The sequence below is a fragment of the Bidens hawaiensis genome, unplaced genomic scaffold (assembly GCF_021521415.1).
Source record: "Bidens hawaiensis isolate Kalapana, Puna unplaced genomic scaffold, B.hawaiensis_p1.1 tig00016564_1, whole genome shotgun sequence".
Classification (NCBI taxonomy): Eukaryota; Viridiplantae; Streptophyta; class Magnoliopsida; order Asterales; family Asteraceae; genus Bidens; species Bidens hawaiensis.
In genome coordinates this window covers 13,281-28,996 of record NW_027492519.1, presented here as the reverse complement: position 1 = coordinate 28,996, position 15,716 = coordinate 13,281, and the positions used below count along the sequence as shown (strand labels likewise).

General features: G+C 32.7%; 1 protein-coding gene and 2 pseudogenes across 1 annotated transcript; all 3 read right to left on the bottom strand.

The window, feature by feature from the left end:
* Positions 1-460: 460 nt before the first annotated feature.
* On the bottom strand, positions 461-2,983 carry LOC143551732 (G-type lectin S-receptor-like serine/threonine-protein kinase At2g19130). Its single transcript, XM_077042106.1, has 2 exons — positions 2,331-2,983; positions 461-1,787 (listed from the first exon to the last, which is right to left on the bottom strand). The coding sequence occupies exons 1-2, from the start codon at positions 2,918-2,920 to the stop codon at positions 461-463; spliced, it is 1,917 nt and encodes a 638-aa protein (XP_076898221.1). The 5' UTR covers positions 2,921-2,983.
* Positions 2,984-10,921: 7,938 nt separating this feature from the next.
* Positions 10,922-13,365, bottom strand: LOC143551731 (G-type lectin S-receptor-like serine/threonine-protein kinase At2g19130 pseudogene; annotated as a pseudogene).
* An 806-nt stretch (positions 13,366-14,171) lies between these two features.
* Positions 14,172-15,470, bottom strand: LOC143551720 (uncharacterized; annotated as a pseudogene).
* Positions 15,471-15,716: the final 246 nt, after the last annotated feature.

The following is a 15,716-nucleotide window of genomic DNA, read 5'->3' as shown; positions in this document are numbered from 1 at the left end:
ACTTGTTTGGAGGAAATGCAACATAGGATTCCCATTTTTATGTATTTCTTATATTGTGATTGGCAATTTCAGTTATTACAGAAACTAAGTTAAACAAAGTGGTAGATAATTGTGACTGCTTTTAATAACTTTTCTGGTAGGCGAATAATGATGCGTGATTATGACTTATGAGTTTGTACTTCATTATATTTGTTTAGTCAGATTAACAAGAACAATTTACTCTTCATTCACACAAATGAATAATAACATGAAAATGTTAAATTACCTAAGCAATTGGACTATCTTTACATGCACCATAAATACACATTATTACTGGAAACCTCAAGAGGAACCAACAACTACATTTGAACATAGTTTTAGCATGAAAGGATTTGATGCGTATGGAAAACCATTAGCATGATCTATAATTATTACTAATGCCACGTTGTAACAATAAGTACAAAAGTAAAGACAAATCCTTTTAAGAAGATGTACTCTTTGATTGGGAATCACCACTTATATTGCTCTGAACTTGTGAACTCCTGATTGAGGAAGGCTCGTTGAAGATTGATGAAGACACGTTGAAGAATGGAATATCCTCTGCGCCATCAACGAAAAACTTTAAAGATTGCGGGAATGGAGGCATGCTCACATCCACAACCCCTTCAAGAATGCGTTCCACCTCACTCATTGATGGCCTACTTTCTTCTTCATCTTGAATACACCAATATGCAACCTTGCAAATTTGTATAACTTCTTCAACATTAGCTTCCCTATTTAACCTACCGTCTAGCAGGCTAAGGATGTCGCCTCCCTCCATAACAACATTTGCAGCCAAACTAGGGAAGAATGTAAAACTTGAACCTTCACAAGATTTCTCAGAATTTCTTTTACCACGTACAAGTTCAAAAAGCAGCATTCCATAGCTATAAACATCTGCTTTGGGAGTGATAGGCACCCCTGATAACCATTCTGGAGCTAGATATCCCGGTGTTCCTCTTATAGTTGTCAAAACCCTACTAAAGTCTCGGCCCACAAGCTTAGCTAGACCAAAATCTGCAACTTTTGGGCAGAAATTAGCATCCAAAAGAATGTTTTCTGGCTTAATGTCACAATGGATTATACAATCTCTGCACTTCTCATGAAGATAAACCAACCCTCTTGCAGTTCCAACCGCAATCTGATACCGAGTTTTCCAGTCTAGAACATTATCTTGTTTTCTGTAAAAAAGATGGAAAGCTAGAGAACCATTTGTCATGTAATCATACACCAACAGTTTGTGGTTACCTTCTCCACAAAACCCACGAAGACGTACAAGATTAACATGTTGGATGGCCCCAATTGTGCTGACTTCACTCCTGAATTGCTTCTCTCCTTGGCTAACACTTTGAAGTTTTTTCACTGCCACAATGGACGAATCACGCAATACCCCCTTAAAAACTGAACCAAAACCACCTCCACCAAGTTTATCCGAGAAATTTTTGGTGGCTTTCTGTAAATCTTTGTAGGAAAATGCTACCAACAATCCATCCATTCTCGTTCTGCCAACCCATATCCACTTTTTCCCGATGATTATAAGAAAAATTAGACCCGAGACAAAAACAACTGCGCCTGCAATGGACCCGACAATAGTACCCAGCCTGACCTTGTCATTCTTGTGATGTTGAAGATCTTTAGAAAAAACTTTGACGTTCAATTCAAATTTCTCTACATCTGAATCATCTGAAACAAACACAAAGGATATGTTATTCAAGTTTTCTCTATTCCAAAGCCGACACCTATTAGAGATAAAACTATATCCTTCACAACTGCAGTCGCCCAAGCAAGATCTTCTGCATGCTGATTCATCCAACACAGTTTCATTTCCATGAAATGTTGGCAGAAACTTAACTGGGACATAACTTAAACTGAACCCAAGTTTTTCTTCCTTAACTATACATGTCAACTCTGTTTTTCTGACACATCCTCCAGAAAATTCACTCGCACTCCAATCACTCTGCGATGTAGGCTCAAAACCACTCAGGCAGCTACAAAATGATGAGAGCTGCTGATTGCAAACACTAAACGCCCCACAGTTGGCGTAAACATCACAAATTTGTTGAGGTAGAGTCGAAAACAAAAACCACTGGTCGGAACTCTCCTCCCATCTCAGCTGCTGAGTTTGCCCTGAGATGTCTAAAACAAATCTGGATATATCTGAAGGTTGTTTTAACCAATATGTAAAATAGCTCTCGTTTTCATTGTCTATGAAGCTGAAATTAAAGATATAGGGCACCCTCATTTTAGGCACTAAGCTGAAATAATGGCCATTCCAAGGCCCACTAGCCCAATACTCTACAGATCTATTCCACTTGAGTACATATTGCTTCTCCTTTGGAACAATCTCTAAAGAAAAGAGTCCGGCCGCAGGATTTTCCATAGTTTTCCATGACGTTATAACCTGCCCTGTATTCGTACGTTTGTTGTATCCTAACTTACTACCAGGCAAAAAAGTATGGGTGGGATGATCAAAACTTTGCCAAATTGGTGGGCTAGAACTTGACCCATATCTCAAAACTAAATTACCATCATCAAGAAGAACTAGTGATGATGCAGGCGCAACAGCAGAAATCATGTTCGTTGACCAAATTGGAGCGTTTGACTCGTTTAAAAGCACCAAGTTACCATCATTTATTTTCAGCTTAGAAGAGAATCTATCAAAGATTGGTGTTTCTCTATTTGCCACCCAGACTATTGTTAATGTTTTGACTTTTTTGTACCAGATTCCTATGTAATAGTTGGGAGGCTTACCTGGTCTAAAGAAACCCATTTCAAAGTTTCCAGCAAGAGAGACAAGTGTCTGGTCTCCAGTGAGGGATTGGTTCATAACCAAAGTATCAGCACCAAATATCAAAGGAATGAAAAAGAAATAGAAAAGGAGATTAGAAGCTATGAAATTCATGCTCAGTTGCTTCCTATGATCAACTTGGCTGATTCCAATAAATGATGAGCATAACAAAAGATAACTTTAAGGCAATCAACAGACGACTATCAATTTTGGACTTGAAATATGTAAGAACAATGATATTTAAAACACTCAAGATCACATTTTGTACATATAATATATATGCACTAGTCATGCCGTTGCAAAATAATATATGAACTTGTCAATGTTGTAATAGTTGTTCATCATAGAAGGATTTTATTATATGAATTTAAAACATTTTGTTTAACATATATGACCTAGTCAATAGCAGCCATTTATTTTTTTCATTTATTTATGAAGTTTTGACCAAAATTCTTAACTAGTTTAAGTTTTGAACCTTTTTTCATTTATTTAAGAAGTCGGAATCTCTTCTCATTGACAAGACGTCGATAGCAAGGTCCAATGCTGTACACATCTCCTTTGTTGACAATGGACGTTGAATAACACCATAGTAACCACCCTCTATGATTTTTGTAGAAGTTTCCGCCACCTATGACCCCAGCATATTGTTCTTTATGGATAGTGTCAAGTTTGTCAACCTTAACATTAAAGTAATCCAACGCACGCCAGATACATGAACCCCAAGATCTGCACCGTAAGAATTAGAAGTTGGTTTACCCCAACGCACCATCCTATCATGATACTAACAACCTCTTGTACAACCAGACAAAGAGCAGGTCGACATAAGTGCTAGATGCGTTCTAGCAACATTTAGATAAATATATGAGAGAAGATTAATAACAATATCAAAAATTTTCCTAGACATTACAAATGTGTCTTTGTTTTAGGCAATACTCACATATATTCTATCTATCAAATAAAAGACTACTTATTCTTGTCACTTGTCAATCTTATAGTTATCTATACCTTTTTTTTTAACTCATTTCAATATATGGTCCTTATCTTTTAAGTCATTTCAATATGTGAATTCAAGTTTATTTTTATTTAACATAAATCCTAACTGATTCATTAAGAAAATAAGGAAATATCAAAATTGAAGTTGCATGTCTGTTAGAATTAAATTTTTTAACTCACAGGTAATTAAAAATTAACGAAAATAAAGGTGCATCATTGTCGAAAAATATGGATTTGTATGGTAATAAATTACAAATTGTTTTTAAACTAGGATTCGAGCGCAGTGCATAATTTTTTATATAAGATGGCTTCAATTTTGGATTTAAAAATTTCTCATATGCATTTAAACTTAAGAAAATGTGTATTTTCTTAATTTTCTTCAAACATTTTATATAAATATTACAAACATGGAAAATACATATTATATATATCTTGGTGTTTAGCATTAAATTATTAAATTTGAATATCATAATTATAATTCATATGTACAATGATTCACTATATGAACTATCTGTCATTTATTTATATGACTTTTTTGTGTAGTATAAAGGGTTTTAACAATAAGAAGATTAATATTTAGTTTTCAATATTTTGTTAACTTCATTTGTACTTTTTTACACATTTAAATATTTAATTTATTATGCTTTATAAGACAAATTATTTAATTAAAAGCATTTAAATTTTTAAACCAAGCATTATAGTTATAGTATTTATTATTAAAATGTGTTATAAAAATTCATTAAGATTCACACCTTAATTATAATGTAACTTAATACAAATATTTATTATTTTCATTTTTTTATTATCTGTAATTTAATCATGCTCTTCATTACATTTCAAAAATATTCCATTTTCACATTAATTAAAAAAAATGGTTTTCCAGTCAAAAATGCATTTACCATACTTCCATAAAATCCGAAATCTTTGCTTCTTCTTTTTTTCTTTTCTCTATAAGTTGTTAATATATATATATATAGGGAGGGTTAACGTACAAATGAAATTAACATGCTAAACATGAGAATCAAGTAGAGTAATTATATATACAAGTAGAGTAATTATGTAATTACACCATAGAGTAATTACGTAATTACTCTATGGTGTAATTACATAATTACTCTACTTGAATATATAATTACTCTATTTGATTCTTACGTTTAGCACGTTAACTTCATTTGTATTTGATCCAAACCATATATATATATATGGAGAGGATTAAGAGAAAACACATTGTTTGAGAGAGAACTTAAAAACTCCTAAAATAATTATTTTTAATTAAAAATAAAAAATATTTTCAAATATCCGCTTTTGTCATTATTCTTATATTTTGTCACCCTTCACTCGAAAAAAATTTAAAAAAATAAAAAAAACGATGTAATGCATATACGTATTACTGTGCGATACCATTGTATTACACATGTGTATTACTATGTATTTTTTTGTTCAATACTATTTAATTGCATATATTCAATATTGGTATATTGTATATATGTAGTAGTGTTATATTATATGTAAAAAAAATATTAATAAAATAAAGGTCGATGTAGTGTACATGTGCGTTAATGTTGTATTACACATACGTATTAATATTTATTCGACGTGCGTATTAGTCTTATAGTGCATATATACAATAGTGTGTATCAAATATGTGCAATAGTATTGTATTCTATGTAATACAACACTTTTGCATATATGCAATGCATACTATTAATGTATTACACATGTGCACAACACTGACGAGGTTATCGACAAGATTTTTTTTGTTTTTATTTTGGAACAATAACAACATATAAGAATAATAGAAAAAAAAAGAAGCTAAAATTTTTTTTTTTAAAAAGTTAAAAATAATTGTTTAGGAGTTTTAAGTTTTCTCTTTAAAAGGAGGTTTCATTTGATCTCACCCGTGTATATATATATATATATATATATATATATATATATATATATATATGGTAAGGATCCTAAGATAACCATTGGCAAATTGAAAACTTTGAGAACCATTTTGGACCACTAAAAAAACCTCTAAAAAATATTTAAAAAATTATAAAACAAAACAAAAACGAAAATTTTAAAAAGTAAAAAAACCAAAATTCTTATATTTCATTCCGGTTTCATTAAAAAACCGATTTTTTTAATTCGTATTATACCTATACATATATGTATACTTTCATTTAATCTCTAATTACGTAATGTACGTATATGCACATTATCATTTACCTTAAATTATACATATGTGTATAGAAAAAAAACGTATGTGTACATATATGTACATACTATACATATATGTATAATTTAGCTAAACCGAGAATTTTTTTTAGAAGCCGGGATGATAAATAAGAACTTTGGTTTTTTTTATTTTTTTTATTTTGTGTTTTTTTTGTTTTATGATTTTTTTTTTATTTTTTGGTTTTTTTGTGGTCCAAAATGGTTCTCATAGTTCTTAATTTCTAAAAAGTTCTCACATGATCCTGATCACATATATATATATGATATATATATGGGTTGGGATCAAGTGAAAACTCCTCTTAAAGAAAAAACTAAAAAACTCCTAAAAAACTATTTTTAACTTTTAAAAAAAAAAATTTTGAAGTTTATTTTTTTCCATTATTCTTATATGTTGTTATTGGTTAAAAAAAAACTTGTCGGTAATCTCGTTGGTGTAGTACACATGTGTAATAATGTGCATTGCATATATGCAAAAGTGTTGTATTGCATAGAATACAACACTATTACACATATTTGATACACACTATTATAAATATGCAATATAAGACTAATACGCATATCGAATACACATTAGTATGTATGTGTAAGACAACATTAACGAACATGTGCACTATATCGATTTTTATTTTAATTATTATTTTTTCCATATAATACAACACTACTACACATATACAATACACAAATATTGAATATATTCAATTAAACGCTATTGAACTTAAAAATACATAGTAATACACATGTGTAATATAACGGTATCGCACAGTAATACGTATGTGCATTACAGTGGTTTTTTTTTAATTTTTTTTGAGTGAAGGGTAAGAAAATATAAGAATAATGGCAAAAACAGAATTTGGAAAATATTTTTTTATTTTTAATTAAAAATAATTATTTAGAAGTTTTTCTCTCTAAAGATGAGTTTTCTCTTGATTCAACCCCTATTATTTAAATATTCTAACAACTTCACATAATATTAACTAATAACACAAAATTAGTATTCAAAATTCAAATATTCATTATCCAATACTCTCAACTATAAATACATTCAGTTTATGCAACTTTAAATTTTCTAATATTCTGGTAACTCATAATAATCACTATTATCCGAGAAATGGCTTTAAGGTTAATGTGTCTTTGTTATTTCCTGACAATTGCATTCATATGAAATGAAACAAATCGTTTTGTCATATTTAATTTTCGGTTTTATATGTTGTTTGGTTATACAATTGTTAATTGTAAAATATAAAATCAATTAAAATTTTGTCATACGCAGAATATTAATGACGACAAATTTATCATGATCAATCAATTCAAATTCTAAAAATTCTAAGATAATTATATCATCAAAGTTCAGGTAATCTGGTTTTTAAGATAATCATGTTGCTTTTTTTTTTTTTGATAAACATGAGCAGATGATCTCAAATGATGTCATATTAATTGATTAAATTGTATGATATTTTATGTATATGAATATTTTTTTTGTTAGTTTCATAGATATATTATCATTTATCTAGGGTTGATATGTACTTAAAATAACCTTATCATGTTTGTCACACAGACAACTATACGCAGCTATATCAAGAGTTATAAGCAGACATATTTGTCACCATATCAAGAGTTACAAGCAAACATAGAATAAAGATTTTGATATTTAATAAACAATGTATACCGACCAGTTATCACAAATGTAGTGTACAAGAAAGTTTTTACTTATTGTAACATATTTATGTAATCTTACTTATGTGATTTCTGTAATTTTAACATAAATTATAATTGTATTAACAATATATGATCATTTTGTTAACTGTATTTCACTTAATAGTTTAAGTTTAAAATTTTCATCAATTACCCGTGTAATACACGGGCCTCAAACTAGTTACACTATATACACACACACATATACGTATACGTATACGTATACGTATTCATATACATATAATCAGGATCATGTGAAAACTATTTAAAAATTGAGAACCATTTTGGAACACAAAAAACCCAAAAATTAAAAAAAAATCATAAAACAAAAAAAAACCACAAAAATAAAAAAAAGTAAAAAACCAAAATTCTTATTTATCATCCCGGTTTCATAAAAAAACTCGGTTTAGCTAAATTATATATATGTATAATATGTACATATATGTACACACATGTTTATTATACACATATGTATAATTTAAGGTAAATGATCATGCACATATGTATATATTACGCAACTAGAGATTAAATAAAATTATACACATGTGTATGGGTATAATACGAATTTTTTTTATGAAATCGGAATGAAATAAGACTTTTGTTTTTTTTTTTACTTTTTTTAAAATTTTCGTTCTTTTTTTTTGTTGTATAATTTTTTAAATATTTTTTAATGATTTTTTTAGTAGTTCAAAATGGTTCTTAAAGTTCTTAATTTGCAAAGGGTTCTCTTAGGATCATTACTCTCTCTCTCTCTCTTTCTCTCTCTCTCTCTCTCTAATATATATATATAGAGAGAGAGAGCATGGTTAGAATAAGAATAAGAAATTGATTATAGCACACAGGGGTATGATTGTCCATAATTCTTTTATCATTTTTGGAATGAATTCTTTTATTATTTTTTGGAATGTATTTACGTATCCTCTCTCCCTCTTTCATAAATCCCTTTCGATACCACCTGTTGATCATGGCTTCATGGTTTCCGGCGACTCCAAGGTTTATGTTGTAAGTTAGATCCTTTTCTAGAGACTCCATTGTTTTGGCGATCGTTTCATGCCGTAAGTTAGATCCTTTTCCGGCGACTCCATGGTTTCTGGCGCCCCCACCTCCGTTCACCCCATATTAGCATCACCATCACTGTATATAACCACCTCCATGCCGCGATAATCCATTATTCCAGCGATCGATTATGGCTGAACAAATTAGTTGTGAATTTAAGTCGCCAACACCACCCCACAACACGGCGCTGCCACCGTCCTCATAACCCGGCAACATCCAGATACACCCCACTGCACGACGCCACCATCCCACTGCACGGCACCGCCACCGTCCTCATAACTCGCCAACAAACTCTGCCATATGCAAACTCTAGAATTCTGTGACAGTTTCTGATTCATTCAATTCGAACGACGTCGAGGTCAGTGACTAAACAATATCAGTGTTCACGACAAGGGTTCCGCCTCTGACACAGTTGTGGAGGTATATTATCCGGATGTTGCACCGCTAATGATTTCAGGTTCAGATGAACGATGAAGAAGAGATTTGGTTTCCAAATTCGTCACCACCGTCACGGGCAGAGGTTAATGCACATCCCAACCTAAGGCGGAAATATCGGGGTGCGAGCCGTGGTTCACAACTTACAAGGTACTATCATACAATATAAAATATGACAATATCTAATTAATTTATTTATTTCAAAATTCAAATAAATTACACAAGTTTCAAAATATGACAATAACAATTCAAAACAAATAAATAATTCCAAACTAAAAAGATAGAGCAAATATTCTTTATTTTATTTTCTAATACCTTTCTATGCATTCTTCACTCAGTTTCAAATCGACTGATAACCTGCATATGCATAGAAAATAAACAGAGATTTGTCAACAACACATGTTGACTGAGATGATCACCAATTTCGACACTGATAATAATATACAATAAATGATATATAATAAATGATAAATGAAAAATGCGCAAACAAAAATAATGTAAGTAATAATCAATCAAACCGTGAGCAAATAATGGTTGATAAATTTATCTACTTTGTTTACTTTTTACAATGTAAACAAAGTAGATAAATGACTTTTATCTAAAGTGATGTGTATGATATGTAACTAATTTTCAGCTTATGCAGACGATATTCAGTTTATAAAACTAATAGTATTATATTTTCATATTGCAAACCTTCAGACCACATCTTCAGTTACAGATATGAAATCAGATTACATATAGTTTTTGTTTTAAAAAAAAACAGCACCTTATATATGACTTGGAAGAAGCGCAATTTGACAGCGGAATTGTTTAAAAAGACTTTAAAGGCCACCATTGAACATCGAACGTGTCAACGTTGTGACCCACTTCATTTATTATCAACCAATAGCTAGTTATTTCAGACCTTAGAAGAAACCACAGAACAGTCATGTACTCATATGAGGAACAATATATCGCAAGATAACTCTTCATCACTCGGCCGTAATACATTTATCTACCATTTATCACTCGGTCGTAATATATTTGTCTACCATTTATCACTCACTCATAATACATTTGTCTACTAAGAAACGTGTACAAAACAGACCATAGACTTTTGTTTTATAGTTGGAAATAGCCATAATTTTTTTCTATGGTACCTGTACTTTTTGGTATTTAAATTTATAATTATTCGGTGTTAAAAGTTTTGAGTCGGGTCAGGTCAGCTAAATTATCATCTATAGGGTATATTATAGGTTATATGATATTTGATGTACTACTTCTATCAAGTAAATTGATCTTATATATTGATATCATTTTTTGTATAGAGATACTATTTAACATATTTTTCTAAATTTTCCTTTTTACAAAAAAAAAAGTTAGAATGTGACCATAAACAACTTTGTTTACATTATAAAAAGAAATGTAAACCATAAAACAAAAATGCATGATCCAAACACAATCTCCTTTTTTTTTCATTCTCAGATCATATAAACAACTCACAAAATAGTATATCTAAAACACCTCCTAAAAGTATGTCTAACAGAAAGATTAAAACACATGACAAAATAAGAAGAAAATAAAGGTCATATGTCAATTACAGATTAGGCATATTTGTAAACATATATATCATCACTCATGTCACTTAACAGCCTAATACTTGGAAACCCCAACGGGGACCAGCAATTACAATATTTGAGCATAGCCTTTAGCAATAAATGCTCAAAACACAAATTAAACACACATCTATTACAAACTTCATTAATGCAGCTTGTATTCTAGACAGATACCTTGGTCTTTGAAGAAGATGCACTATGAGATTGTGAATCATGACTCGATGAGTTGCTCAGTGGTTGTGAACTCCCATTTGATGATGGCTCGGTGAAGAAAACAATCGGCTCCGTATTATCAAGAAATAACTGGACAGATCGTGGGACCGGAGGCATGTTAACATCCAATACTCCCTCAAGAATTTGTTCCACCAAACTCATTGAAGGCCTATTATCTTCCTCATCTTGAATACACCAACACGCAACTTTACAAATTTTGGTGACTTGTTCAACACTGATCGCTTCCCTGTTTAACCTACTGTCTAGTAAGCCAAGGATATCACCTCCAGCCATTAGTACATTAGCAACCAAACTAGGAAAGAAATTACTTCTCGAGTCATCAGATTGCTCAGCATTTCTTTTACCATAAACTAATTCAAAAAGCATCATTCCGTAGCTAAAAACATCTGCTTTGGTTGTGACGGGCACCCCCGATAACCATTCGGGTGCTAGATATCCTTTGGTCCCTCTAAAAGTAGTCAAAACCCGACTAAACTCTCGACCCACAAGCTTTGCCAGACCAAAATCTGCTAATTTTGGGCAGAAATCAGCATCTAAAAGAATGTTTTCTGGCTTTATGTCACAGTGAATTATACAGTCTCTACACTTCTCATGAAGATAAACCAACCCTCTTGCAATACCAAGTGCAATATCATACCTTGTTTCCCAGTCTAGAACACTTTCTTGTTTTTCATGGAAAAGATGGGAATCTAGGGAACCATTTGGCATGTAATCATACACCAACAGTTTACTGTTACCTTGTGCACAAAACCCACGAAGACGAACAAGATTAACATGTTGGATGGTCCCAATTGTGCTGACTTCACTCCTGAACTGTTTATCTCCTTGACTAATACTTTCAAGCTTTTTCACTGCCACAACGGTTGAATCACGCAGTACCCCTTTGAAAACTGAACCAAAGCCACCATCTCCTAGTTTCTCTGTGAAGTTTTTGGTGGCTATTTGTAAATCTCTGTAAACAAATGACACCAAAGATCCCTCCATTGTTGTCTTCCCGACCGATATCCTCTTTTTTCTATAGATTATATACAAAACAAGACCCACCACAACAACCATGCCTGCAACAACGCACCCGATAACCGACCAAGATTGCTTTAGAAGCAACTTTGATGTAGATTGTTTTCCCATTAACATTGTCTTCTGAAAGATTCAAAATCTCCACCTCCCAAACCGAGCACTGATTATCTGAAAAAGAGTAAGCATTACACCGACAACTGTTTAAACAAGTGGCATGACATTCTCGGCCACTCCCAACAGCCACAGACACTGAATTTGGAGGGATATTAGTGACTGTGGCCGTTAAAAAAGAGATTTTCTTGTTATTCCCACATTCCAAGTCCGTTTTTCTCACGCACCCACTAGAGAAATCACTCTGATTCCAATTGTCTTCTGATTTGGGCTTGAAACCAGTCAAGCAATTACAGAATGGCAATCCAGTCTGTCTGCAAGAACCGAAAGGCCCACACGAAGCATATACCTCACACACTGTTCTCGGTTGAGCCCAAAACAAATTCCATCGTTTTGTTTGTTCCAACCATGTTAGTGGCTGAACTTGGCCATTAACAGCCATTACAAATCTAGATATAACAGAAGCATTATTTACAGAATAAGTGGAGTAACTCTCGTTTTCGTTTGAAAAGAAGCTGAAATTATAAATGTAATTAACCTCATTTCAGGTATTAAACTAAATATTTGCCCATTCCATCCCCCGCTTGTCCAGTATTGTTGGGACCTGTTCCACTTGCTTACATATTCTTTACTAGAAGGGATAATCTCGAAAGAGAAGAGTCCTACACCGAGATCTTCATTGCTTCTCCATGAAGTAAGAAGTTGACTTTTCTTTGTTCTTTTATCATAACCAAGTTTAGAACCAGGTAGCCAGGTATGAACTGGGTGGTCAAAACTTTGCCAAATGAGTTCAACAGTTTTGGACCCGTCACTCAAAACTAAGTTACCATCGTCAAGAAGAACGACAGTTACAGAATTAAAACGGGCAGTGGTAACATTTGTGGACCAAATTAGTAGCTTGGACTCATTTAAGAGCACTAAGTTACCGTTTATGAATTTTTAATTTTGATATGAATCTATCAGAGATGGGTGTTTCTCGGTTTGCTACCCAGACTATAGTAGGAGGATAGGAAGATATCTTTTTATACCATATGCCTATATAATAGTTGGAAGAATTACCTGCTTTGAAGAAACCGAGCTCAAAGTTTCCACCTTTAGATATGATTGTTTGGTTTCCAGATAAAGATCGGTTTGCAGATATCGTATCAGATCTGATGAGAAAGAAATGATGAGAGAGAAGCACAAAAGGAGCAAAAACTCCATTAGTGATCAAACTGTTATTCTTTGTGAACCACTTATACAGATATTATATTTCCAGCATTGGGTTTTATAGAACTGACATTTGAACAGCAATTACACTAACAGATGAGAAAGTCAAAACCATATAAATTGCAAGACTTCTTTGTCATTATAAGTCCTTTCTCCACAAACTGTATAAGTTGCTATCATGGTAAACTTGAACTGTAGCTTGGAAAAAGAAGCACAACTTGAAAGTGGAATGTTCGAAACTATTTATGTTCCACGTTATATGTTATAGACTAGCCACGTCCCTTTTAACTTCATTGGCACCAACAATACTTAATTGCCAACATTGAATAGTGAATGGAATAGTTCAAAAACCATTTATATACTATCTCCATGAACTGTAAAGTTGAAAAGAATATCATAGAAGACTTGTGTAACTCAAAATAACTTTGAAAAAAACAAAGCAATTCGACAGTGAAGTTATTTTCCACACGTTAGACATGTCGCATCCCTATTTGGTCCACTGATCCAAGCAACTTGGTATTTATTGGCCAACTTTGATCACTGAAAGTTGAATTGGTCGATGATTTTAATTTAGTCCTTGATAAATTAGAGGAACCACAAATATAGTCACACAATGAAAGATAAGTCACAACAGAACTTTTTTATTTTTAAATTGTGTCAAAGAAACATATACAATTCCAACAACTTGATGAAAGTCCTTTGGGTCAGGATTACCCCTAAATAATATATTGCACATATTCAATACAGATTTAGTAAGTTACTATCACTTACCCGGTTGGCATCAAAAGTTAGTTAAACAATTAATAATCACAACAATCTTCACCTGTTAGCTTCACACCACGGTTAAACCTTCTTAACAAAGTAACCCGAGTTTTATGAGCACGCACTTTATACTGCTTGTTCCTTTCTCTCTTTATTTAACTTCGTCACCTCAGTAAAACTATTAAAAGCAAGAGTAGACTTACATTCACCTTCAACCAGTGCACTTTCTTCCATGATCACATGTTTTTGGCATAAGCTCGATGTTCCATAAATGTTGTGAAGATGGTAGCATGGGTCAGCATAAGACAATGATGAAGACACAATACCTTTGATGTTGTTCGGAGATAGAAACTTAGCAAACTCCACTATCTCTGAAAAACAAGAGTGATCAGAATATGGAACCGTGTAGATATACTAGTGATGTTTTTCTATGTTATTTGTATATCTATTTCGCATATTCATATCAAAATTGTTATCTGTCTCGTTCTTCAATGAAGAAACACCACACGATTTATCCTTGCATCCGACTTTCTTTCGCTTCCACGGAAGTCCAGATGGCATGATCCCAATGGTTGGATGCATAGTATTTAATCCTTCTAGTGTTTCAATGGAAAAACTATAGCGAGGAACAGCTCGGACTCTTGTCAAAGTGGTTTTGGTTGTGAAATTGTCATGTAGTCCAAGAAGATGCCTGGTTTGTAGGCGCTCAGGCCATACCCAAATCTGTAATAAAAATAATAAACAGAACATTATTGATGAAGTTATACGAAAACCGGCCCTGGTAGTGAATTACCTTTACTTGAGCATCTTTGAGATGTAGAGTAACAAATCCTCTTTCCCCAACGTGTCTATGCCAATGATGATGTCATGTTCAGGATGGGAATTGATGATATTAACTACCTGAAGGCGGTTTAGTAAAGAACAAGATAAGACTCCCTATTTTACTCGGTTACGTGTTTTTGAACTGACTGATTAACCAACACCAATTCTGAATGGCAATTACAATTACAAGAAACTAACTTCAAAGGGGAGGGTTCTAGAGAAAATGTAAATGAGTCACAATTTCAAGCTAGTGATGAAAAGTTACCAGGGCAATGGTTGGCTTCAATGGGCATAACATCAACCTCCTTAGTAGTAGATAAGTGGTGCCATTGGCTGATTTGGAGGGTGCAAATCAACGACGGAATTTGTGGTGGAAGAGCCTGGCCGGCGGTGATGTGAGAGCGGAAGAGGGGGCCATTGTTCCAACGAGGGGATAACGTCAGCGTGAAGATGAGTTAACAAGTAGACATCACTACCTGAACCCAACGATCCACTGATATCATCCCGACCTCCATCTTTCAACCATCAAATTGGGTTTTTGATATAGGGATTTCAGCTTTATTTCGCGGGAAACTGATACCTAGGGTTTAAATCATAAACCTTATTTCGCGGGATTTCAGCCTCAAAATTCGAATCATATATTTATTATGCAAATTTAATTCCATTTTTAAAAATCACAACGGTACAACATTTCGACTATTTTTGTCTCAATAAACCTTCGTTAAAAAAAATTAATGTTTTTAAGTTTTTTTTTCTAAGTT

Coding starts and splice junctions, on each gene's coding strand:
- LOC143551732 (XM_077042106.1), bottom strand. CDS start 2,920: ATGAATTTCATAGCTTCTAATCTCCTTTTCTATTTCTTTTTCATTCCT. Junction 1,788..2,330: donor GAGAAGCAATATGTACTCAA/GTGGAATAGATC, acceptor GGGCGACTGCAG/TTGTGAAGGATATAGTTTTA.